Consider the following 24,767-nt stretch of genomic DNA (forward strand, 5'->3'; position numbering starts at 1 on the left):
GCAAAAAGAAACAGTGCAACTTGGATGTATTTGGCTCTCTCCAGAAATGTATAAAGGGGTATGTAATCAGAATGAGCTTGTCCATAAGCCACAGTCCAAAGATATGCGCTTAGGTGAAATGAAAATAAATAAATAACTGTCTGTAGTGTGTGTGTGTATGTGAATGAGAGAGTGTACGGATGATCACAAATTAATGCACTTTAAGTGTCGGGGTTTGGGGCTACGCAGTAATAGTTGATTCATTCTGCGGTGGCAACTCCTGGTAAATCAGGCACTAAACTAAAGGAAAGTAGATGAGTAATAGAATGGTGTTGTCACGATTACCAGAGATCATTTCCCAGAAGATCGCTGATTTGCACCTACAAATATCATGGACTAAAAATCCGCCATTTCTGGACTACATATTCATACATGCACTCCGGTCACACTCACACATGCTTCCTCATCTACACTGATTACATTCACACCACCTGAGGATTGTCAGAGACAATTGCACAGTCTTGTTATCTTGTGTACCGACTGTTAGCCTTGTTAGCCTCTTTGTCTTTGCCTGCTGTCTGCCTTTCTGACCTCTTGCCTGTATTCGACTCTGATTCTGGATTGTCCTCACACACCTGTTTGCACCCGTATTGACCACTGCTTGCCTGACTGTGAATAAACCTGCATATTATATCTTACCTTAGTTGTTGGTGTTACTCCCCAGCGTTACAGGTGTATACTATTTATGAGATCAGATTTCTAATTCATTGACACTTTTTGAATCATTCTAAAATCAGACCGGTGAACATGTTCATCATATTTTACACATCTCATGGAGCTTGTCATTAAGAAACAAAATTAAATACGTGGAGATTCTGAAAGCAAGTTGAATTTCCCTTATTCCCTTTTTTAAGATAAAATTTACTCAATCACTTCTTTTTTTATCTGGAATTGCCACAGCAGAATGATCCGCCAATAACCATTTAATCTTATGTGAAATGTACTGTATTAAACTTAAAAAATATAAATAAATAAGCATAGCTTTATTTTTTATTTCAGACCTTTGGACCCACTTTATATCCTAGTCATTTTCTGAACACATATCATGCTCACATGTGTCTCCCTTATAACAAGCCAAATACATGAATACATGAAATACATGAATCTTATGAAATGACATATGTTATATGTGGCTTTGTAGATTTCTGGGGCTTCGCACATCAAACCTTCACTGCCCTCATCTGGTTTGATCTGACAGACTTCAAACACATCCATTTTTAATTGTGCATACAGATTTGAGCATTAAACAAAAAGAACATTAATAATTCCTACCCTGCCCCACCACACGTAAGAGGCAGGAATTACTAATAGTGTGTTCTGAGGGCTAGTCAGAGTCGAGGGTATCATGTTGTGCTGGCTTTTGTGAAATAAATTAACACCTGGTCATTAGCACTGTGAAATTCAGTCCCTACGAGAGGTGTTAGAGGTTTACACCTGTGGAAATGAATAGCACTGGGAGACAACAGAGGCCGATTGATTCCTTCACATCTGAGATGTGGAAAAGTTAGAAAGATGAGATGTAATAACACTGATAGTGTCAGACATTATTGAAAAACGAATGGCCTGAGATTTACAAAAAAAAAAAAATACACTCAAAGCAAGAATCGTTCAAATGAATTAAAAAGTCATGTCATTATTAGAATTGACTACTAAACTTCTTTCTCAGTGGTTGTGATGTGTGCTAGATTTCAGCCATAGCATTGACAGAATTGTCGAGATTATTGTGATATTCCTATAATGATCTAAACATGGTTTACTTCCAACAGAGTAACTGTCATCCTGGGTTTTTTAGTGACGTCTATACGTCTGAATATGCCAAAGTTTTAGGGATCTCTCTCTCTCTCTCTCTGTCTCTCTCTCTCTCTCTCTTATGAATGTTGCATGTACATTGCACACTCTGTTAATTGTAACTGAGTGTGGCTACACAGGGGAGAGTAAAAGCTGATGAATACCAGAGGGAAATACTGATCAGAGCATTATTATCCCTAAATTCCTTCTCTCTAGATTATACAAAGAAATACAATCATCCAGAGTTTGTTTTTTTAAACCAAAACTATATGAAATTCAGAATCAGATAATGCGGGAATGGAAGGTGCAAAATGGTACAAAATAAGTTATGAAAGACAGAGGAGAAGATAAAAAAGACATGTCAAAGAGCTAAAAAGAAGGAATGAGGCAAAGGAAATCCAGCATGAGCATATGTGGAAGAGAGTTCAGACATTTGTAGAGAGGAGTGAGATTGCATCTATTTTGCTCTTCACCTGGTTATTATGTAATGCTTAAATGCAGCTGCTCGGCCATGGAGACCCATTCCATAAAGGCTTCTATGCATGATTCTTGAACTAATTTAAAGGCCTCATGAAGTTTGGATTTCTGTATCTATTGATTCTGCAGAAAGTTGGGCCCTATCCCAATTCTATGCCTTATCCCTTTCCCTTAGCCCTTCCCTTTACCCCTACCCCTACCACGCCAAGCGGTAGGGTGTCCCAATTCTCTTTAGCTTGAAAAAGGTAAAACCTTTTGCAAGCATTACAAAGTTCTGGCTGCGTAGGAAGAGGATACAGATACTTGGCTGGCCTGTCTGCAGCCCCGACCTGTCTCCAATACAGAATTTGTTTATTTAAAAAATAAATAAATCATGAGAAGCACATTAAATAATCTGTATCAACTTGTCTGCAATGAAATACAAGTCAAAGTAAACGAGGAAATCCCTTCTTTCTTGTTTTACTTTTGTTTTCCATACTGCCCCTATTGTTTCTGATTTGGGGTTGTATACTAAAATGTAAATAAAAGCCACTTTGTTAAGCCGGAGAGTTGAATTTTCAACATCAAAAGTTGATAGAGCAGAGATCAACATGTGCAATACACATCCATAATAAATTGCTAAAAAAAATTATAATTGGACAAACCAGCTGAAAGATCTCAATGCACACCATACCAAATGTTATTTTAGCAGAATGGAAACAGGGCTCCTTACAAAAACCATTAATGTAATATTCCAACATGTGGTAAGTCACATTTTCAACTTTTGATGGAGACAAAAATCCTATCCACATAGTCTGTCTTAAAATCGATTTTATTTCTTCAGTCCAAAATGTAATTACAAAAAAATAATAATAATAAATAAATAAATCCTTGAGAAGAACACAAAGAAACAGGCAGAGTATCTAACGACTTGTGTGATCTAAAGTTACAATCCATGCTAAACACTAACCTCTATTTAGAGTTTTCACTGCAGAAAGTCTTGTATGAACCCTAATACGGTGAGCCCCTTACAACCAGTTTAGCCAAACAAATTTAATGGTGGATTTTTAAGGAAACAGACCAGATCAATAAAAACACATAAAAGTGCATCATGTTTACTGTTCAGAATTGAATATTAGCTTACAATTTACTGAACTCTACATAGTATATACTGTATACTGTTTGTAAAACTATACACTTTATGCAACAAGTGGTAATCACATGACCTTATTTGTTTGCATGAATAGCATCCAGTTACCTGTGGGCACCTTGATATCAAAACAACATCAAATTGACAATAAAAAAGATGTAGTTCATTTGACATCCACACATTAATGCCTTTTTTGTCACTATTGTAATATAAGAAAAGCTTTATTCATCGGAAAGCTCCAATTATAATGACAAATTTACACAGGATTTTGTATACCTACAATGCATTTAATCCACAGTACCGTGTCTTCAAAACAACATCAACTTGAGATGAAAAAAAAAGATCGAAAATCTATTACAGGACAGTTCTGTTCTTTTTTTTATTGTTCTTTGTTATTATTATTATTATTATTATTATTATTATTATTATTATTATTATTATTATTATTAAATTACATTGAATCAATTTTTTTTTTTTTTTTTAGTTTTAACATTAAGATTCTTGCTGGGTTATCATTTAATAAAGTATTCAGCATTTCCAATCCATATTTAAATAAGAATAAAATGATTTTTATTAATCCAATCACATAATTCATTAATTTACTTTCTAGATCACTGATAGTCAAATGCACTGTGTGAAATATACTCACTTTTCTCCTATGAACTGGCTTAATTCAAAATGGCATTAGTTTAACAAGAAATATTCTTCAGATATTTTGGTCCATATTAAAACAACAGCATTACAATGTTGCAGTAGATTTGTCAGATGCTCATTAGGCATGGGACGGTTTTAAGGTTTAATCGCTAAAATTTTCTGTTGTATCATTCCTGAGGTAAGTTGTTACATATTATATATATCCTGCTATATGTAAGTTGTAGATTTTTTTATATGTGTTTTTAATGAATATTTGATTTTGTTTATTAGGGCAACGTGCAGGCAGAGGTTCAGTATAACAACAATCAGTCCAAAACAGATCAACAAACATAGGAGCAAATCCATAAAACGTGTTGAGAAGGTGTTGAAAAGTTCAAGGCAGCAATAAGCAGAGAAACAGAGCAAAAGGGCAAAGACAGACAACATACTTGATTAAGGCAGGCGGGTTCATACACAGGCTGGCAGTCATGAAAGTCTCTTGAAACAATGCTTGATAATGTAGGTTAACTGGCAATACTTTGCCAAGAAGCATGGCCTGAGCTCTTGCTGAAATACAGCACAAACAGGAAGTGACTGCAGAGGGAGCAGAGCTGAGTCAGTAGTTGGGCAAAGGCTCCCTCTGCTGGTGTGGCGTTACAGAAATGGGGCTGTGGAGGGTCTGTAGCATGGAGCTGCGGAGGGCCTGGAGTGTGAAACTGCAGAGGGCCTGGAGAGTGGAGCTATGGAGGGGCTGGAGAGTGGGGCTGTGGAGGGTCTGGAGCGTGAAGCTGCGGAGGGCCTGGAGAGTGGGGCTGCAGAGGTTCTGGAACATGGAGCTGAGGAAGGCCTGGAGCGCGGAGCTGTGGAGGGCCTGAAGAGTGGATCTGTGGTATGTCTGGAGTCTTTGTTTTAGCAGGCATATACGTGTCATATACCCACAGTGGATCAGGAGCCCTAGGTTCAGGAAGTACTGGCAGTTCATAAAACCCCAGTGGGTCAGGAGGCTTAGGTTCAGAAGGCATTGGCCATGTATTCAACAGTCAGGAGGCCTGGATTCAGGAGACACTGGCAGTTTCTTTCACTCCAGTGGGTCAGAAGACTTAGTTCAGGAGACAATGGCAGTTCATTTTACTCCAGTGGATCAGGAGGCTTGGATTCAGGAGACACTGGCAGTTCATTTAACTCAGTTGATCAGGAGGCTTGAATTTAGGAGACACTGGCAGTTCCTTTAACTCTAGTGGGTCAGGAGGCTTGGGTTTAGGAGGCACTGGCAGTTAATTTAACTCCAGTGGATTAGGAAGCTTTGATGCAGGGGCCACTGGCAGTTAATATAAGCCCAGTAGATCAAGTGGCCTTAGTTTAGGAGTCACTGGCAGTCTATATAACCCAGTGGATCAGTGGGCTTTGTTTCAGGGGGCACTGGCAGTACATATATGCCCAGTAGATCAGGAGGCTTTGGTAAGTCACATGGCTTTGGCAGCCATTCTTGGAACTCCAGTGGTAATTCTGGCTCCTTGGGGAATTCAGGTGACAGCTCTGGCCTTTTGTGAGACTCGGGTGACTGCACTGGCCTTTTGTGGGACTCAGGGGGGTCTCGTACCTCTAGCCATTCAAGGATTTCAGAGGTGTCAGACACCTGCCATTCGAGAGATTCATAGGATTCTGGCTCCTACCCTTTGGGGAATTCAGAGGGTTCTGGCGCCTGCCATTCGGAGAATTCAGAGGGTTCTGGCGCCCGCCCTTCGGGGAATTCAGAAGGTTCTGGCTCCTGCCATTCAGGGAATTCAGAGGGTTCTGGTGCCTGCCATTCTGGGAATTCAGAGGGTTCTGGTGCCCGCCCTTCGGGGAATTCAGAGGGTTCTGGACCCCACCATTCGAGGGATTCAGAGGATTCTGGCGCCCGCCATTAAAGGAATTCAGACGTTTCTGGCACCCGCCATTCGGGTAATTCAAGAGAATATGGCGGCGACTCTGGCAGTTCTGGCTGCAACTCTGGCAGCTCTGGTGGCGACTCTGGCAGCTCTGGCAGCAATTGAAGATCTGGCAGCGACTAAAGATCTGGCAGCTCTGGCGGTGACTGAGGATCTGGCAGCCCTGGCAGTGACTGAGGATCTGGCAGTTCTGGTCAAGTGGTGCTCGCTGCAGAGCCATTTGAGGAGAGGTGAGCTCCAGAGAGGGGGAGCTTAAGCTTGAGCTCCACCTTTTTTGCACTTCTTCTACGAGTGATGTCACTGGGGGTAGGGTTAGGGGTGGGGTTGGTGTACGCATTAAAACAGCTTACAGGAGGAGGAGCGACAGCTCATGCTCCCCCTTTCTGGAGCTCACCTCTCCTCAAATGGCTCTGCAGTGAGCACCCTCTCGTTCTGGTAGCAAAAGCTCTGTTGGTGGCAGCAGCTTTGGCAACTCAGGTTGTGGTGGCCATTCTGGTGGCTCAGGTGATGGCATTTCAGGAACAAGAACTTGGACTGGAACTATAGCAGGAACAGACTTGGAATAGGGAGCCATCTTGTGAGCTAGTGGCAGATTGTGGCAGAGGTTCTGTCGTGTTCTTCCACTGAACCCACAGTGAGAGAAGAACCACTGATCAACAGCGCATAGTCAATGCACTGGGCCAGTGAAACATGTATTTTGGACGAGGGCTTCCTATGCTGGCGTGGTGTTACACCAACATCCAAGCATGCAATAAAACATGAACAGTGTGGCTTATTTATATCAACAGAAAAAAAAGATCTCCAAAGATGCCTTTTTTTAAGTTCAAAAGAAATTGTTTTTTTTTTAAACTAATGAAGACATAAGAAGTCAAATATACATTTATTTAGCCTGACATGTTTACTGTTTCAAAATAAGTCTCTACAATAAAATATATTGTGTTCAGTGAGGAGGAAAAGAGTCTTTTGACCTGTATACTTAACAAGAACTTACTTTAGAGCAGTAATTACAATACCATAAAACTGTGATATTTTTATCCAAGGTTATCATACCATCACAACCTTATACCGACCCATGCCTAATGCTCATCCATAATGTGAATCTCCCATTTATCACATGCCAGTGGTGCTGTAATCTACTGGACTGAGATCTGGTGATTAAAAGCCAACTCATTGGCATAAAAAAAAAAAAAAGTTTGAGCTGCTGAAAGTAGTCATCACAAAAATTGTCATGAAAATTACTCAATAATACTTTGATACACTGGTAGATTGGCACTGCTCCCCCAGAATCAATAAATAAATGAATAATCAATCTTATCATCCATATAAATACTATTTCAGAGGACTAAATAAGGTTAAATTATTTTTATTAAATTTTTTAAAAAGAAATTTTATTTTCTCATTCCTTATCGATCTCAAAGTATCCTTTGAGTGGACTTATATCATTTTGCTCCTGCTTAGACATTTCAACATTAGGAAACAAACAATATTGATGTGATTCTTACTACGAAGAGCAATTGCCAATGTTAATTCATTTTCAGTAATATCTTTATGTCGCAGCAGCTTCAGCCCGCCCTACTCATTCGATATGCTCAGTGTAATGAAATGCATATAAGATAACGTAATCATTTCCACAGGGAAACTGTTAAATCTGATTATGCACGTGCAAGAATCATTTTCACAATTAACTGAATTGTGGGGTGAAATTAAATTTGCAATAAATGATACAATTACATTTGGTAATTGGCATCACTGATATCAAAAGCCAATTCACAACATCAACACTATGAGTTCTAGGACCCAGGTGAACATGCTAATACAATAGAATAAAAACTATATCAACATCAACAAAGAACAAAACTGGGCATTTACTAATATACAAATATTCTTGCATTAAATCTATTCAAACTTAAATGCAGCGCCTAAAATGTCTTTTTTTTTTTTGAGTCAGTATCAATGATGAAGAACAAACAGAATACCCAGGCACCTGTTCAAAAACATGTAAAAGCAAAATTGACCAAACTGGTCTTTGCGTTAATCTGGCACATGTATGATTAATGATTAATAATTCATAAACTGCAGTGAATGCAATAACAATTCTAGGGTAAATGACCTAAAATCTACCATAAAGCAAAATAACAAACTTAAAATGACTGTGTATCTGTCATGTACAGAAACTGCTACTTCCATACTTCCATACTTCTGTCCATTCGAATTTTAGCATGTTGACAGAATATGTTGTCTTATACAAATTACAGCAGGTTGCATTAATTATCTTTCCAAATTTAAAGCCTTAATGATTTATTGCATGGAATCTGTTTTTGAGAGTTTCTTAGGAAAGAGAATGGACCAGAATGTCTATGCTTCCCAAATTTTAGCTCCATGAGGAAAGCAGGAGTTCAGGAACTCATAATTATCTTACAATGTGGAACCAGAGTGACTGAGGACATAAGTGGAGCGGAGGGGAAGGAGTAGCCCAAGGGATTCAGAGAGAAGAGGGACAAGATGCAGCCAGAGAAGTGGAGTCACGAAGTGGAGGAAGGTAAACTACTGACCAAGGTAGAGCCAATGGATCAAAGGGCCGAGGTAAAGTCTCTGTCTTGAAGGCTGGATGCAGAAACAGGGAATGCACCTGCCTAAATGAAGCTGGTGGCTGGAAGTCATATTATTGCAGACTACAAGGTGGAACTGGCAAGGGGTGAGCTTAATAACAAAGATCAATGGTAACTAGGATGGAGGACTGGTTTATATCTAGAGAGAAGGCAAGAGAGGAAGATTCAGAGGTTGATGGAGGAGATACAAGAGACCCAGAGCTAGCCAAAAAAGAAAAAGGAAAAGGAAACAAAGGTGACTTGGGGAAACAAATGAGACTCAAAGGATTAAGAACTAGCTGGTGAAGAAAATTTAGGAAATTCAAAGCTGGCCAATGAAGGATATTTGGAGCTTTTATGAAAATGTATGTGATAATGTTTATGTTTTTGGTCTTGGTGGCATTTATCTGCTATTCTGCTGCTTTGATTATTAGTGAAGAGCTTTGGTTATTAGTGAGACTTGCTGCCAGTTTATTCATAGAAACGTAACCCTGGTAGCAGATCTATACAAAGGTGAAGCTGGGGTGGAGGAGGGTATCTGAATATACACTGCAGATACGCATGGATTTATCAGCTAATAGAGTTTTATGACAGAACTTTAGCTGCATTCCAAATGGCATTTGGAATATTAACTATACTTTTATCCACTCTGTACTTATGCACTTACACACTCAACAACATAGTATATGAATGTAGTGTCATCCCAAATGGAACACTAACTGTTTTTTTTTTGTTTTTTTTTGTCAATTATGTTTAGCTTAACATCATATCGAACGAGTTACTGCTAAGACACTACACAGAAAGCAGAAGTTGAAATTATCCAGCATATATTTTAAGCAGTGGATGCCCGTCCAACTGCAACCCAATACTAGGAAACACCCATACAATCTTGCATTCAGCCAGTTAAGCAGTTCACCTATACCACATGTCTTTGGACTGTGGGGGAAACTGGAGCACCCAGAAGAAACCCAGTCGAACACAGGGAGAACATGCAAAATCCACAAAGAAATGCCAACTGACCCCGCTGGTGCTCGAACCAGCAACCTTCTTCGTGCTCTCGTTGTACCCACTGCACCATCGCAATGCCTGTAGCATCCACAATAAATACTAATTTTAGAAATGCATTTGTAAATGCATACTTTAGGACTTAGTGATTGTCTCTTCCATCATATCATATAGATCAATGAGATTCTCTTCCATTATTTGGGTTTGTCATCACTGGTGACTTGATTTCTTTGTTTTGGCCAGACCCACATAAACAGATGCACAAACACTCTTGGCCAGGAGAGAATCATTATAAGGTCCCATAAGCATTTATTATGTCTCTAGCACAGTAGAGGGAACCACGGCGCCTGCATCAGTGGCTAATGAGATTGGGAAGAATAAAGCGCAGGTTTTGCACGGGTCACTCAAAAGGGTCTGCTGCTGATTACATTTGCTTCCATCAGCTTGATATATTTATTAGCCTGGTGAATAAGAAAAATCATCTCATGAAAACCTGTGGAGATATAATCCTAAGTATAAATAAAGCTGAGACTGCTGTAGGTCTTCAGTGCATTACCATTTGTGTCATATCCAATTTTAGTTTCCATTTTCTTTTTAACGTCTTGGGCTGCACTGCAACATCTACCTGTGTTAAGACAAAGAAGCATTTCGCCATCGACATCTGATAGATTAGCACATTCAGGCTGACACAGAAAGGGTTTAGTATGCTGTTACTGTACACAGATATGAGATTTAACAGTACATTTGTTGTAATGTATGCCCTTTTCTCCTCCTTAAAGTTTACTATTTTTATTGCACCATGAGTGTAGATCCTTCCCAAATGTGTTGCATGCAACATGCAAGTGTGTTTTATTGAATTCACAGTAAAGTTAGATATTATGGACATAGTAAAAAGTGTTTCACTGCAGACAGAAGTAAACAAATTTAAAGACAATATTTAGAACAAATAAATATTTGTTCAGGCTGGACAAAGCCTGCTAGTTCTTAATCCTTTGAGTCTCATTTGTTTCCCCAAGTCACCTTTGTTTCCTTTTCCAAGTTTCATTTTTTTTTTTTTGGCTAGCTCTGGGTCTCTTGTATCTCCTCCATCAACCTCTGAATCTTCCTCTCTTGCCTTCTCTCTAGATATAAACCAGTCCTCCATCCTAGTCCCCATTGATCTTTGTTATTAAGCTCACCCCTTGCCAGTTCCACCTTGTAGTCTGCAATAATATGACTTCCAGCCACCAGCTTCATTTAGGCATTCCCTGTTTCTGCATCCAGCCTGCATCCTGATTCAAATATTTGAATCAGTCTTATTTTCTTCTTGACATAACCCCATAGATTCTCTACAGTGTTTGGCCTAGCCAAGTTGTCTGGCCATATGTTATCATGGTCAACGAACCAGATAGGAGATAGTTTGGTGCTAAGTCATGTTGCATAAAGATATCGGCATCTCCAAAAACCTTCTAGTTCAATAGACACTGCATTCATCTTGTGGTAGACACTGCATTGATTTTGTGCACCCAGAGGAAACCCATGCGACACGGGAAGAACATGTAAACTCCACACAGAAATGCCAACTGACACAGCCAAGGCTCGCACCAGCGACCTTCTTGCTGAGAGCCAACAACTCTACCCACTGCACCACCGTGTCCCTAAGAAGTATCATAAAAAGCACTGAGCAAAACAAGAAATAAACAAAATTATTATTGTGATAATATTTAAAATGAAAAAAAAAACATGTGGTTATTTATCTAGCATGCATACTTGTGTTTCCCTATGCTAATCTTTTCAGCAAGGCTACTGACACATTAATTTTTCAAGAAATTAAAACCTTAGCATTTAGAGAGATTCTTTGTTCAGCCAGATGGCAAGATGCTGATTCTAAACAGCTTTAAGACATGATTAGCCAGATATAAGTGACCCGGAACTGCATAATAATGTGGATTTCACAGCTTACACTACACTGTTTTTGTTTTTATGTAATCTAATGTTCAGATTCTGTGTTTCTGCCATTTTCCCACTGTAAGCTTTCCCTTTAAAGTTGATTTATTTGTTCTAAATTATAATTGATTTTGATCCAATATGAGATAACAATAACTTCATAGATCTGTGCAAGATTATTTTAATGTTTTGCTGTATTAGCTACAGCTAGTGCACACAGAATAGCTGATTGAGCAGCTCTCATTTATTGCACTGTAAATGGCAGAAATAGCCAGAAGAGAAAGGAAAGATTTATACAATGCTAAAAAAAACCTTCCAGAAAAATCACATGTAAAGACATGTGGCCTAATAATAATAACACGTCAGACATATTAAACATATAATTTGGATAAGGGAAATAAAATACTGGTCAATTTTAATAGGGCTATGGGCGTGAAATGAGTACATTTTCATTGTCAAAAGTCGTACAGTTTGGAAATTGTATGTTTATTTGTTTCTTTCTTTCTTTTAGGGCAACCATGTCATATTTTGTTTACAAAAAATACATTCAATACATGTATACAAATGCTGGACAAGTAATATGTATATTTTTTATGTGTGTGCATATATATATATATATATATATATATATATATATATATATATATATATATATATATATATATATATATATATATATATATATATATATATATATATATATATATATGGTATCATGGTGGCGCATTGGGTAGCATGATCCCCTCACATCAAAAAGGTTAATGGTTCGAGTCTCGGCTGGTTGCCATTTCTGTGTGGACTTAGCATGTTTTCCTCATGTTCTCGTAGGTTACCTCTGGGTGCTCCCGTTTTTCCTACAAGTCCAAAAGACATGCACTTTAGGTCAATTGGGTAAGCTAAAAAAATTGTCCGTAGTGCATGAGTGTGAATGAGAGTGTAAGGATCATACCTGTCAACCCTCCTGTTTTTCTCAGGATTCTCCTGTATTTTACAGTTCTTTTCCGCAATCATCCCATAAAGGTATTTTCCTGTATTTCTCCCATATTGTTCATTTTAGTCTGTTCTGCATGAAAACACTTAAAAAATAAATATAAAAACAGCGTGATTCCCTTCCTTTTCATTACAGGCGCCATTGTAGTTCCTATGCAATCCTCAAAACAGTCAGTTCATGTAGCAGTGAGTGACTGTCAAAAACCTGTCAGACACACTCCATATATTGATAAATAGACGCTGTTTCCCGAACAGATTTTATACATGTGATGGGTTTGGGTGCCTGTTTGAACAGACATATACACATAATAATAATAATAATAATAATAACCAACTCAGGCTCATTCTGAAAATGTTGTCCTGTGGATGTTTCTGGAGACCCGGGAGGTAAGTATTTTTGCAGTTTTTATTTTGCAAATCCAAGAGAGGCCACAGTGTGCGCTTTTTCGTATCTCAAATGTCTCTCACGAGTGCTGTTCACATCCACGCTATTCTTGCGTAAACCCACAAGAAACTGCTGTCGACCGACCATTTGTCTGACCAACTGATTGATTGACTGGGTGACTGGCCAATAGACTGACCCACCCTCCTTCTTCCCTAAACTCAACAAATTTTACCAATTGACTCGCCTGCCCACTTTTCTAAACTTCTGACGATTTTCCGACGATTTAAAAAAGCTGTCCAGAAAAAGAAAAGTTCTAATCTGATTTTTACCACATTCTCACACTTTTATGAACTTGTTCATTTTATTTTTTATATTCTGTTTTTATCTTAACTGATTTCTGTAACCACGCTTCCACGAATTTGAATCCAGTTGTTGTCGTCGTGGTCAACTTCTCCCTGTGTCTCTAATCTGCCAACATACACAATGAGCTAACCGCCCCATAGCATCCTCTTTAATAAAAAGAAATGCAGCCATACGTACCTCTGGCTACATAATTCACAGCCTCCAGAAACATCCACGGTACTATGTTTTCAGAATGAGTCTTTGTTGATAACTACATCTAAACATGTTGAATTTGGTGGGTTTTCTTTTAAACAACAAATTTTGTCTAAACAGTTTAGAAAGCAATCAATTGCTTTCAATATAGATCTGTGCATTTTTATATCCATTATTTTCACCTCCCAATATTGACAGGTATGGTATGGATAATTCCCAGTTATGGGTTGCAGCTGGAAGGGCATCCGCTGCATAAAACATATCCTGGATAAGTTGGTGGTTCATTCCGCTGTGGTGACCCCTTATTAATAAAGGGTCTAAGCCAAAAAGCAAATTAATGAAAATATATTTATTTATGCACACACACACACACACACACGCACACACACACACACACACACACACACACACACACACACACAAAAAAAACTGTATGTTTAATAAATATTAATTACAGTATTAAAAATGTAATATATGACAACACTCAATTATGTACCAATAAGAATATAGCTTATTATTTAAGATAAGAAATGACCCAGTTGTGTTTTTGACACTTTCTGTGTGATTTACCCTGTTATCTTACATGCTGAATCTGTTCACCCATACAGAAAAAAAGTATGTCAGGCATAAGCTGATGCACAGAGGTAGAAGTAGGTGCCTTTGCTGTGCTAAAAGAAGAAAGCTGCTTGCCGCACGAGAACATGACCATTGTTCTACTGGCACATCACCATGGTTACTCCCGGGTAGTGTCCTACTCTCTTGCCTTAAGGAAAAGCCCACCTCAATGCCAACTGTATCAGGGTCAACCAAAAATAGGCACAACTTATGAAAATCACTTTCAGGAATCACTTTCAGAATAAAAGTCGACAAAATTAAAGTCTGTAGTTGAGTATTTTAATTTGCTGGTGTATTAAAAAGGCAGCTATGATGAAAATCATCTTTTGTAAGCTGTTTGGACATAACTGTGTGTAGGTGTAGTGTGTACACAGTCATATTGGAGTAATACAAACACAATGACACTCTCTTTTTAAAGTTTCCTTCATTAAAATAGGATCCAAATCCCTCTCATTGTAAGGCCCATTGCAATGTGACGTAGAAGTGCAGTTTCCCTGCCCACCAAATTGATTGACAGCCACGTATTAACATCATGTCTTCATAGTAACGCATATAATCAAATCCACAAGACTTCATGTGTATAGAAACTGGGATTTGTTCAGCTCTCTGTGATCATCTGCATGTCAGGAATGAGTTTTACAAGTTTAAAATGATTTTAAATCAGTGCAAGTTTGTAATAAAGACCATAAAATCACTATGTAGTTTATCCCCACAACCTCATAGTGCCAGTACAACTTTTTTTTTTTAAATGTCTTCAGTCCCAGTTTGTGAAAGTTAAATCAGGTATATTTTATACATTATCGATACAGCAGTGAATATTAACATGGATCCTGTCACATTTGCCAGTGAAAAAGCTAAACGTGCGCGTGTGTGTGTGTGTGTGTGTGTGTGTGTGTGTGTGTGTGTGTGTGTGTGTGTGTGTGTGTGTGTGTGTGTGTGTGTTTTTGTGTGTGTGTGTGAGAGAAAGACTCATCATTGCAGAAATGCTTGAATTAACTCTACAAAAAATGATCAAATAACCATTAGGAAAGTTTTTACTAAAGTTTTTACTCCAGATGTGGGAGATCTGCTTCATTCTTGTCTGTCACTGTGCTGTTTATCTATGTGAAAGCTACACATCAGAGCAATAGTGAGCGGTCTCAATGACTTTGCCTCTGACATGAACATGGCAACAGTGGGCAAGGAGAATTAGCCCATTTGCATTAAAGGCACAGGCAACAAAAACAGCTACAATGTCATAACAGCTTAAATTTCCAAATTTCTGAAAAGTGTAATAAATAATCTGATGAATATTTTGAGCTGAAATTTTACAGACACATTCTGGTGACACAAAAATATTATCTTAAATGTTGAAAAAGGGGTAAAATAGGTGCCCTTTCAGGCTGCAAACAGCAGGCACAAACACTGTTTTTTGCTTATGCACCTGACAATTTAGAATTTTTGGACTTTTTTTTTGGCTTTGTTCTTTACTTCATAAAGTGTTTCTTTCTCTTTTTTTTCACTTTTTACACTTTTTTGTCACACTTTATTATTCGTGTCTGTTGATTGTTTGCCTATTTTTTTAACACTTTGTTTTTAAACGCTAATTTTGTCAATTATTTTTCTCCTGCAATGAGGCATAAATCTTCATCTTAGTAGAACTTACATACACAAAACTTCAGTTTTTTTTTTTTTTTTTAATGTTTTGCTTTGTTTTGTTTTTGCAGAGGAATTTGTTCATACAGTTGAAATCAGAATTATTAAACTTCCTTAGATTTTTTTTCTTTTTTTAAATATTTGCCAATTGATGCTTAACAGAGAGGTAATTTTTACAGTATGTCTGATGATATTTTTTCTTCTCGAGAAAGTCTTATTTGTTTTTTTTTTTTTTTTTTTAAACATCATTTTAAGGTCAAAATTATTTGCCCCTTTAAGTTATATATATATTTAGTTTCGATAGACTACAGAACAAACCATCGTTATACAATAACTTGCCTAATTACCCTAACCTGCGTAGTCAAACTAATTAACCCAGTTAAACCTTTAAATGTCACTTTAAGCTGTATAGAAGTGTCTTGAAAACATCTAGTCAAATATTATTTACTGTCATCACATCATCAAGATAAAAATAAATCAGTTATTAGAAATGAGTTATTAAAACTATTATGTTTAGAAATGTGTTGAGAAAATCTTCTTTCTGTTAAACAGAAATTGGGGGAAAAAAATAAACAGGGGGGCTAATAATTCAGGGGGGGGTTAATAATTCTGACTTTAACTGCATATAATTTGCCTATTTATATACATTTTAGAATACAAAATAGTAGTATGTTTCTACATTATGGAGTGATAAAAACTAAACCCTTAAAACCCTTTGATTCTAATATTTGCACATTTAAATATAATATTAAAGAAGATATAATACAATATGTATTATACCAGTGGTTCTGGTTTAAGACATATTGTTTTTTTTTGAGGGTTTTTTTTTTCAGTTTTTTCCTACCATCCTGTAAACGATCAAGTATTTAGAATTATCGATGCAAGACCTGTGACAATGCTAATGGACTTACGTAGCTGTAATGTGAAGTAAAACTTAGCTACCAGAACTTTTAGCAAAAGTGGAACTCGTTTAAGTTCTTTAAGACAAAAGAGTTGTTATGCTAGAAATGTTTCTGTTGAGGTATTTATGTGATTTATACATAATAGCGGTATTCTGATCTGTCTTAAAGCATCATTACTGTACAGGCATTACAGGTCAAAGCAATCTGTTACATTTCTCAAAATAAACAATAAACAATGCTTTGAGAAATGTCGTGTTGTCACATTTCAAATACCTCAAGTGATACCTCAAGTCATTTGTTTTATTATTTTTTTACTGACAGTGTTCTTGCCTTTTTTGTAAAATTATTTCAGTTTAAGATAAAGTGTAAAATAAAATATTGTATAGACAACAATGAGCAAAAAGAAAAACAGTATAAAATATGTAAATAAAATCCCAAATTTAAATATTTTTATCATATACTTTAATAAACCCTCTCAAAGCTTGAAAGTATTGTTTAAAAACAGACTAAAAGATTTATTGTCATGAAAGGAAAAATCGACCATACTTTGTTAGTGCAAATTCCTGTGCAGCCTTGTGATTTAAGCAATTAAACCCTTTAAATAATTTTATACTTAAAAAGGGACATAATGAAAATCTGATTTTTTTTTAAAGTAATTAACTAGTTCTCAGAGTATTTTTAAAAGAGTTATTTGTAAACTATTAGTTTTATTTACTGAAACGTGTATTATTCTAGCAGTGTAATTGTATTTTAACTTGAGTACAAATATTCTGTTCTCTTTCCATCTGTGAGAGAACATCAACAAATAAAATAAAAATAAAAAAATCACATTTAAAAACACATTTTGTGCAGGTTTATTATATTATTAATATATGAGTAATTGATTATATTATTATTATTATTATTACTATTATTATTATTATTATTAATGTTTTTTTTATTTGTAAAAATAGATAGATAGTTCCAATTAAGTATTTTTATAACATGCTGAGAAGACATTTCAGGTGTTTAATGCACTGTGTGTCAGTCTTGACACACACACACACACACACACACACACATATAAAAATATATATAAATATATAAATCAATAGATAGTTCCTGTGCAATGTTTTTATGGGTTGCTGAGAATACATTTCAGGTGTTCAATACGTTGCGTGTCAGTTTCGAAATTAAAAGTAGGTGCTGGAAAAAGTGCTTAAAAATCCTTGATTTTCGTTAGGCTGTGCCTGTATGAACCCTGTATGAAATCAGTGTCACATTTTCAATCGTGAGGTGATGATAAATTAAGTGACGGTCAATTGTCAGCTCTCTTGGTCGTCAGGTCGTGTGAGGTATGTTGCTGAATTCAAATGTTATAAATATAAAAACACATTTAAAAATTTAAATGCAGTATGTCAATTTAGTTCATTTGTGTGTGCTGCCCTCATACATTTTAGAAAATGGTACTCATTTGTTTGATTTCTCCTTGAGAAGCTGTGCAAGCCTCAAAAATGTAAGGTCCTTGCACCCTCACTGAGTCGTATTCATTTTTTCATATTCGTCGTTTGGTGGCCCACAATTGTCAAAAACACCCCTCAAAATATTTGCCATAGATGCAAAAAATGCAGAAGATTAAACCATCCAAATGAATTTTTATTTGTATCATAAAAAAGTTTACAATTATTCACAATATAATCAATCATCTAAGTATTGTGAAAACTATTACTCAATTGTTTTTATTTCTCAAAAAGTTTTCTTAAGTTGTTTTCCTACAGTATGCAATACAAAAACCAACATGCAGTTATAATAAATCTTCCGGCATGAGCATTGCCTATTAACTGCTGACTGGGACATTTATTTGGTGACAAGAAAAAAATAACTGTTTAGACGCATAATCAATGTTCAATTAAGGACATTTCTAATTCTAAAGCAGTTTTGAAATATGAAGCAATGTAAAAGGCTAGTGCATTAGGCAGCAGACATTTTGCAATAAACGGATTGGTCATGGTTTCTGTCCTTGCTAATTAATTGTAAACAATGCAAATCTCTTGTAATGGACAGTAAAGGCTCTCTTTCAAAGAAAATGTGTGGGCAATGTGTAGGATTAACATTGAGCTTATTACAGATCACAATTCTGAATTCAGGCTCAAACCGAGGGAGTAGAGCTTTCTACAGCTCCAGACATTTGTCCTTATGCTAATTCTGTCTGATTCATCTTTTCACCTTTTTGAATGTTATTTAAATTAAACATATCAAAGGGTATCCTGGACTTTTCAGCTTTTGATATTGTGAAATGTTGAGGGTTTGGAATAGAAAACAGCTCCAGACTATTTATTCTGTTAGAAATGTAAACATACTTATATATATATATATATATATATGAAAAAAATATATGCTTAAATAGTAATGAATGAGCATTCTACTTCAAATATTTTTAAAAAGTATATAAAAATGTACTTGCACATAGTTTATTTATGAAGGCCATCATATTACAGTATATTCATGTAATGGCCATGTATACTTTTAAGAGCACTTATAGGGCAAAATTAACATTTTGAAGCTGTTTGGACAGAACTGTGTGTAGGTATAGGTCCACAGTCATGTTATATAAACACAACATGCCTCTTTTTTAATTTATTTTTTTTAAAGATCTAAATTCCAGTGATTTTGAGGCCTACTGCAACTTGACATAGCATTGCAGTTTACCCTGCTCACTGATATTGATTGACAGGCCAGTTTTACCATCCCTCAGTATAAACATGCAAAATCATGTCCACAAGACAGGACTAGCAAAGAAACAAGGGCCAGTTTTTCAAAAGTAATGCATTAGGATTTTGGATAAGGAATTGGATCAAATCTTAAAAATAGGTTTTTCAAAAGAAAAAAAACGGATTACATAATTGGATTAGATCACGTAATCCAATCTTGGTTTTGAGCCGAATCAAAACTTTAGTTTGAATTTTTCAGATCTTTTTTGTAGGATTTGGATCACTTTGATCCAAAAAATTTGGATTAAACTGATCCTATCAGAAGGGTGGATTCAGCATGTATTTCATGCCCAAAATGTAATGAAAACTTTAAAACTATATCAAGTCTGAAATTATTGTGGAGGTCTTGACAATACCTTTTTTTATTCAATACATCTATATTTGAATCTTCTTATAAATATCCTCAATGTACAGTGTTTGTGCTGTAGGTCTCAGATGAGCGGACGGCTGGAAGAGGATGGGGTGTTTTTTTTTTGTTTTCTTTTTTTTTTAAATGTGTGTGTTTTCATATCAAATAAAAATAATGTTATATTGACCCACACTGGCTATTCTACTTGTTGCCATTTACATATCTATAATTCTACATTGTGATTTCCTATTGTAACCATGGGGAGTGACACTGACAACAGAAGGTAGGATCCAAATGCAGGTTTATTCAAAGTCAGGCAAGCGATCGTCAATTCAGGAGCAAACAGATATATATAGACAATCCAGAATCATAATCAAGGTACAGGCAATAGGTCGAAAGGCTGGCGGCTAAACAGGATAACAAGGATACAAAGCTAGGTTCAAACACGGAGAAACAAGACAGGGAGAAACGCGTTGTAATGTCACTAAACAGTAAACAAGACACGGCAAACTGGATGGGTTCATGAGTGGCTTATAAGTGGTGAGATATCAGTCTATGACAAGGTTCAGGTGGTGAATGCAATCAAGTTAGATGAATGAGCATGGGTGTCAGGGAGAAGTGCATGTATGAAAATGTAGTCCAGGAAAAGGTGGAAGTGTAGTTCTAAGTGTGTGTTTACCAGCGACATCTTGTGGTTATTCGCTGGTAAACATGACACCTATCCTGTTATATAGATTTAGTAATCCTGAAATGTTCCCATCCAGATCAGATTGATATAATCCGATGCTGCTTTGAAAAGGTTTAAAAAGTAATCTGGTTTTAAAAGTAAGCTGGATTACGTGATCACGGATCGCAAAAAAAAACAGGAATACTAAATCTGGATCAAGTTTATCCGGATAAAACCGAGCCCTGGAATTCAAAGATCTGATCAAACTTTCTGTGATCCAACTTCTCTTCAAGAAGCAGTATGTGGTTGTCGCACTGATGGCTCATTCCTGCAGTTCCAATCACCGCTTTCCCTCACCAACCACCTTTCACCAATTCCACAGACAATCACCCGTATACTAATCACCTGCACCTGTACCCACAATCACTCATCGGCTGGTATCGAAGTTGTATGGTTCACCTTGCCTTCTCTTCTTCTTCTCATCCACTTCCTCACAGCTGCATAGTGTACACAACTATAAACAAGGATGCTTCAAGCAAACAACATCAAGTTTTTGTACAGTAGCTATAAGGAATCTCTACACACTAAAATTTTTACCCATTTGATGGGCATCCTGTCACAACTGCTGCAAATAGTCGACTTTGTGTTTGTGTCTCAGTGTGTGTTTTACACAGAGAAAGCACACAGTAAAGTAAAGAGGGTCAAACAACTAGGAGTTTAAACTTGAACTCTGAGTTGATTTACCGAGAGATTAAAAACGCTTGAGTTTTCAGTTTCAGAATAGCTGATCTGAGCTGGGTCAATCAACTTTGAGTAGACCAACTCAGAGTTAAGCGCGCACACCGTGACTATAAGAAGGCATTATCAATAGAGCGCAGATATTACGAGAGACCATGGCAACATCTTAAAAAAAGAGATCACCATTTCTTTCTCCGGCTGAACTTGATCTGCTCATGCAAAGTTATAGCAAATATGAGTGTATATATTTAAAAAGAAGCAACCATCAGTGAAACAGAGACAGTTAGCATGGGAAAACAGCTGCTCAAGTTAATGCGTAATTTTTCATTTTAAGTTTAAACATTTAAATATAATAAAATAAGTAATGTAATGTGTGACGTTTATACTTTTTTTCTAAACTTTTATACACGTGATCAGTTTTAATAGATTTAACAGTGCACTTGTGTGTCTGCCTTTTTATTAATCAAGTGATAGAGGTTGATATAACATTAAGGTAAGCAGTAATAAAATAATTTTTAGACAGAATAATAATCCCATTAATCTAGTAACAATACATGTCGAAAGTTAAGCTAATTATTTATGAAAAAAAGGACAAGCCTCATACGTGACTTTGTTCTGTGTGTGACAAATGTAGACAATAGCTGTGTTTCCATCAATATATAGGCTATTGCATAAATTTGTGCAAAACTGGAATAACACCTAAAAATAAAGCAGCGTTTTTATCCAAAGAGTCGAAGAGAACACAATCATCACTTCCTGATTAACTTGCGCCAAATATCAACAGTAAAAACAGAATTTACTGTGGTAGAATAAGCTGCATCAATGTTTTTTTTTTTATTTAATTAAATGTACTTGCGCCTCAGAAGACAATTGACACACAATGAACACGTGGGGACGTTTGAAGCCAGACGCGGAGATCTTGACACGCTCCAGACGCTCGGAGGTAATTAATATTATACACTAATACTGAAATAGTTAAGGCATTTTAGAATGACTAAAACAACATTAAAGACGTTCTGCAGTGTGCTCAGTCTGCTGGTTTGTCCATTCACACACATTTTCATCATCATCTCTAACAAACCATTTTTTAATGTTCATACTGTAATTTGTTAAGTGCACTTTGTAGATTATGTGCATCTTATCAAATAAAAGTTTAACCTACTCAGTTATGCACATGTTTTATTATGCGTATTTTCAAAAGTTATGTGAATCATGACGTTTCCAATCTTTTTTATGCACATCTCCAAAATGAGCTCTAAAATAGGTGTGTGGAAACGTAAGGGTTAATACGAGAAATACCGCTTCATCTTTAAAAAAGGGGAGGAGACCAACAGAAACTCAGAGTTAAGAGAATAAAACCTGCTCCGGACCAGGTTAGGTTCACAGAGTAAGTTACCACGGTAACTGACTCTTGAGTAAAAGTTAACTCTCTTTTAGAAACAGGCTTGACTTACCCTGCTTTCTCGAGTTTAACAAACCTGCCATTTTGAAACGGAAAACCCAGAGTTTCTCTCATTTCAGGGTTAAACTACTCTGAATTTTAACTTAACCTCCTTTCTGAAACAGGCCCCTGATGTATTGAGGAAAAGACAGAACGATGTAGCACACACCTTCGACTGGATACGGGGCTGACTGGACAAACAGAGAACGGGTAAGTATCTGAATGGTAAATTGCTGATAATGAATACATGGAGAGTATCCGTTAAGAGTCCGATTCGTGTGAACGAGTCCAGACAAAGAGTGGTGCTAGGTGTGTGCTTATATATTGTCTCACGGTGATAGGGTGCAGCTGAGCATGATTAAAACTCAGGTGATGATGGGCACTGTGTGAAATTGGTGGAAGAGCCTGGCCAATCCGTGACAGTAACCACATTTGAATATGGGAAGTGCCAAAACAAAGAATTTTCCCAGTCCTTCTTCAGTGTACTTAATAGTCAAGTTTTTAAAGTGAAGTTCGCTTTGAGTCCACCAAAACAATAAGAACCAGGGCTGTGCAATTATTAAAAATTCCATTTCGATTTTTGGCCTTTATGGTAATGAAAGATAATAATCAGGGTAAAATGGTTCAATTGTGTCACGTGCCTCTTTAAATTTCTCTTCATTTATACCTCCTCAAAGTCAGATTGGAGTAAAATCATTTAAATTAACTTTTGCAGCATGGGACTTGTTTTATTAATAATATTATCCCTAATGAGGGACAACTCACAAAATCCATTGCTACCTGTCACATGAACCCACTAGACTCAAGCAGGGGTCGTTCAACAACATTATTCAAGGCATAGAAGCGTAAAATGAACACACAATACAACAAACAAGCCAGAAAAGATGTGTTTAACATAGCTCTTATCAAATCTGTTCAGTTGTAAAACATATTTTCCACTGAGTAAGTAACAAAGATATTTATTTTATAATTCATATCCTTATTTTGATATCATTATTTCTTTATGTATTCAGCTGATGTTAAAATATGGTCATTTTTGCTACATGTTCACATCAGTAAAAAGTAAATAAACTAGCTTATGCTGTTGGCTATTATTAATAAATAATGTATAGAAATCATATGTGACCCTGGCCCACAAAAAACAGTTGCACAGGTATAGAAAAATAGCCTACGTTTAGTGGGTCAAAAATTATTGATTGTACTATTTCGCCAAAGATCATTCGAGAATTAATTAAAGATCTGGTTCCATGAAGATATATATTATTTAACACCCAGTGTAGTCCTGTTTCTTTCTGTTTTTTCCTCAGTGTCTTGGATACAGCATAAGAAATACTTACAATGCAACACAACAATAGATCAATAATGTACTGTACAAACACACTGTTGCCAAGTGACGGTGATAAAATGCAGGTAAACAATTTCTTGTTATATGCTGTGGATGTGTTCCTCTTCAGTACAGACTCAATCTCTCAGGAAAATCAGCCCCTGTCGGATTTCTTTTTTTTTTAATCAGTATATTTAGACAAGCTCTTGGGAACAAGTCTACGCTGCTTTGTTTTTTACATGCAAATCATACCTTCACCTATCCTTTTCGCATGGCCTCATTTATTATCTTTAACAACCTTTTTTTCAAATCTTTCCTAAAACAAATACAGAAAATAACCCTGGGTGCGGTTAGCGATTCAGTGCTAACATTGTTTTGCCACAGCTTTGATCTGTTCATATCCAAGCTTGTGACACTAATAGACTTTGCTGGTCACATATCAAAAAAAAAAAAAAAAAACTTTATTCGAACTACATCTGATCTGTTGTGAACCTCAAAGATTACTTCTGACAGGTCACCTCCTATAGTTTCTGCAATGTGTGCTTCATAATAAAATCTAATATGCTAACTATGCTAACTCCAGATGAAAGCTTTTATGCTCATTAGCAATGCATTATGGGTATGCATATGCAGGATTACATTAAGAATAAATTAGATAAATAGTACCTATACACTTGAGGATGTATTCTTGTCTTACCAAGACAACTTTATGCATGTAAAGTGTGAACAGACCAAAATACTGTTGTACACTAAGGAGCGTCCATTGACTGCTTGTGATATTGGCTGCAACAGAATGTGTGTATGAGTATATTTTGCCCTCCAGTGGAGAATGGGATGTACAGCACTGGCTATGAGCCCTGCTTGCTACATATTGTAATTTTAGTGCTGTTTTGTCACACC

General features: G+C 36.5%; 1 protein-coding gene across 1 annotated transcript; it reads left to right on the forward strand.

Moving 5' to 3' along the window:
• The first annotated feature begins 4,098 nt into the window (after nt 1–4,098).
• LOC147844438 (uncharacterized) lies at nt 4,099–7,799 on the forward strand. The gene is made up of 2 exons (XM_087254719.1): nt 4,099–6,195; nt 6,437–7,799. Exons 1-2 carry the CDS (start codon nt 5,534–5,536, stop codon nt 6,561–6,563), a joined length of 789 nt encoding a protein of 262 aa, XP_087110845.1. The 5' UTR covers nt 4,099–5,533; the 3' UTR covers nt 6,564–7,799.
• Nucleotides 7,800–24,767: the final 16,968 nt, after the last annotated feature.

This window comes from Danio rerio, chromosome 5 (genome assembly GCF_052040795.2).
Source record: "Danio rerio strain M-AB ecotype USA chromosome 5, GRCz13ab, whole genome shotgun sequence".
Taxonomy (NCBI): domain Eukaryota; kingdom Metazoa; phylum Chordata; class Actinopteri; order Cypriniformes; family Danionidae; genus Danio; species Danio rerio.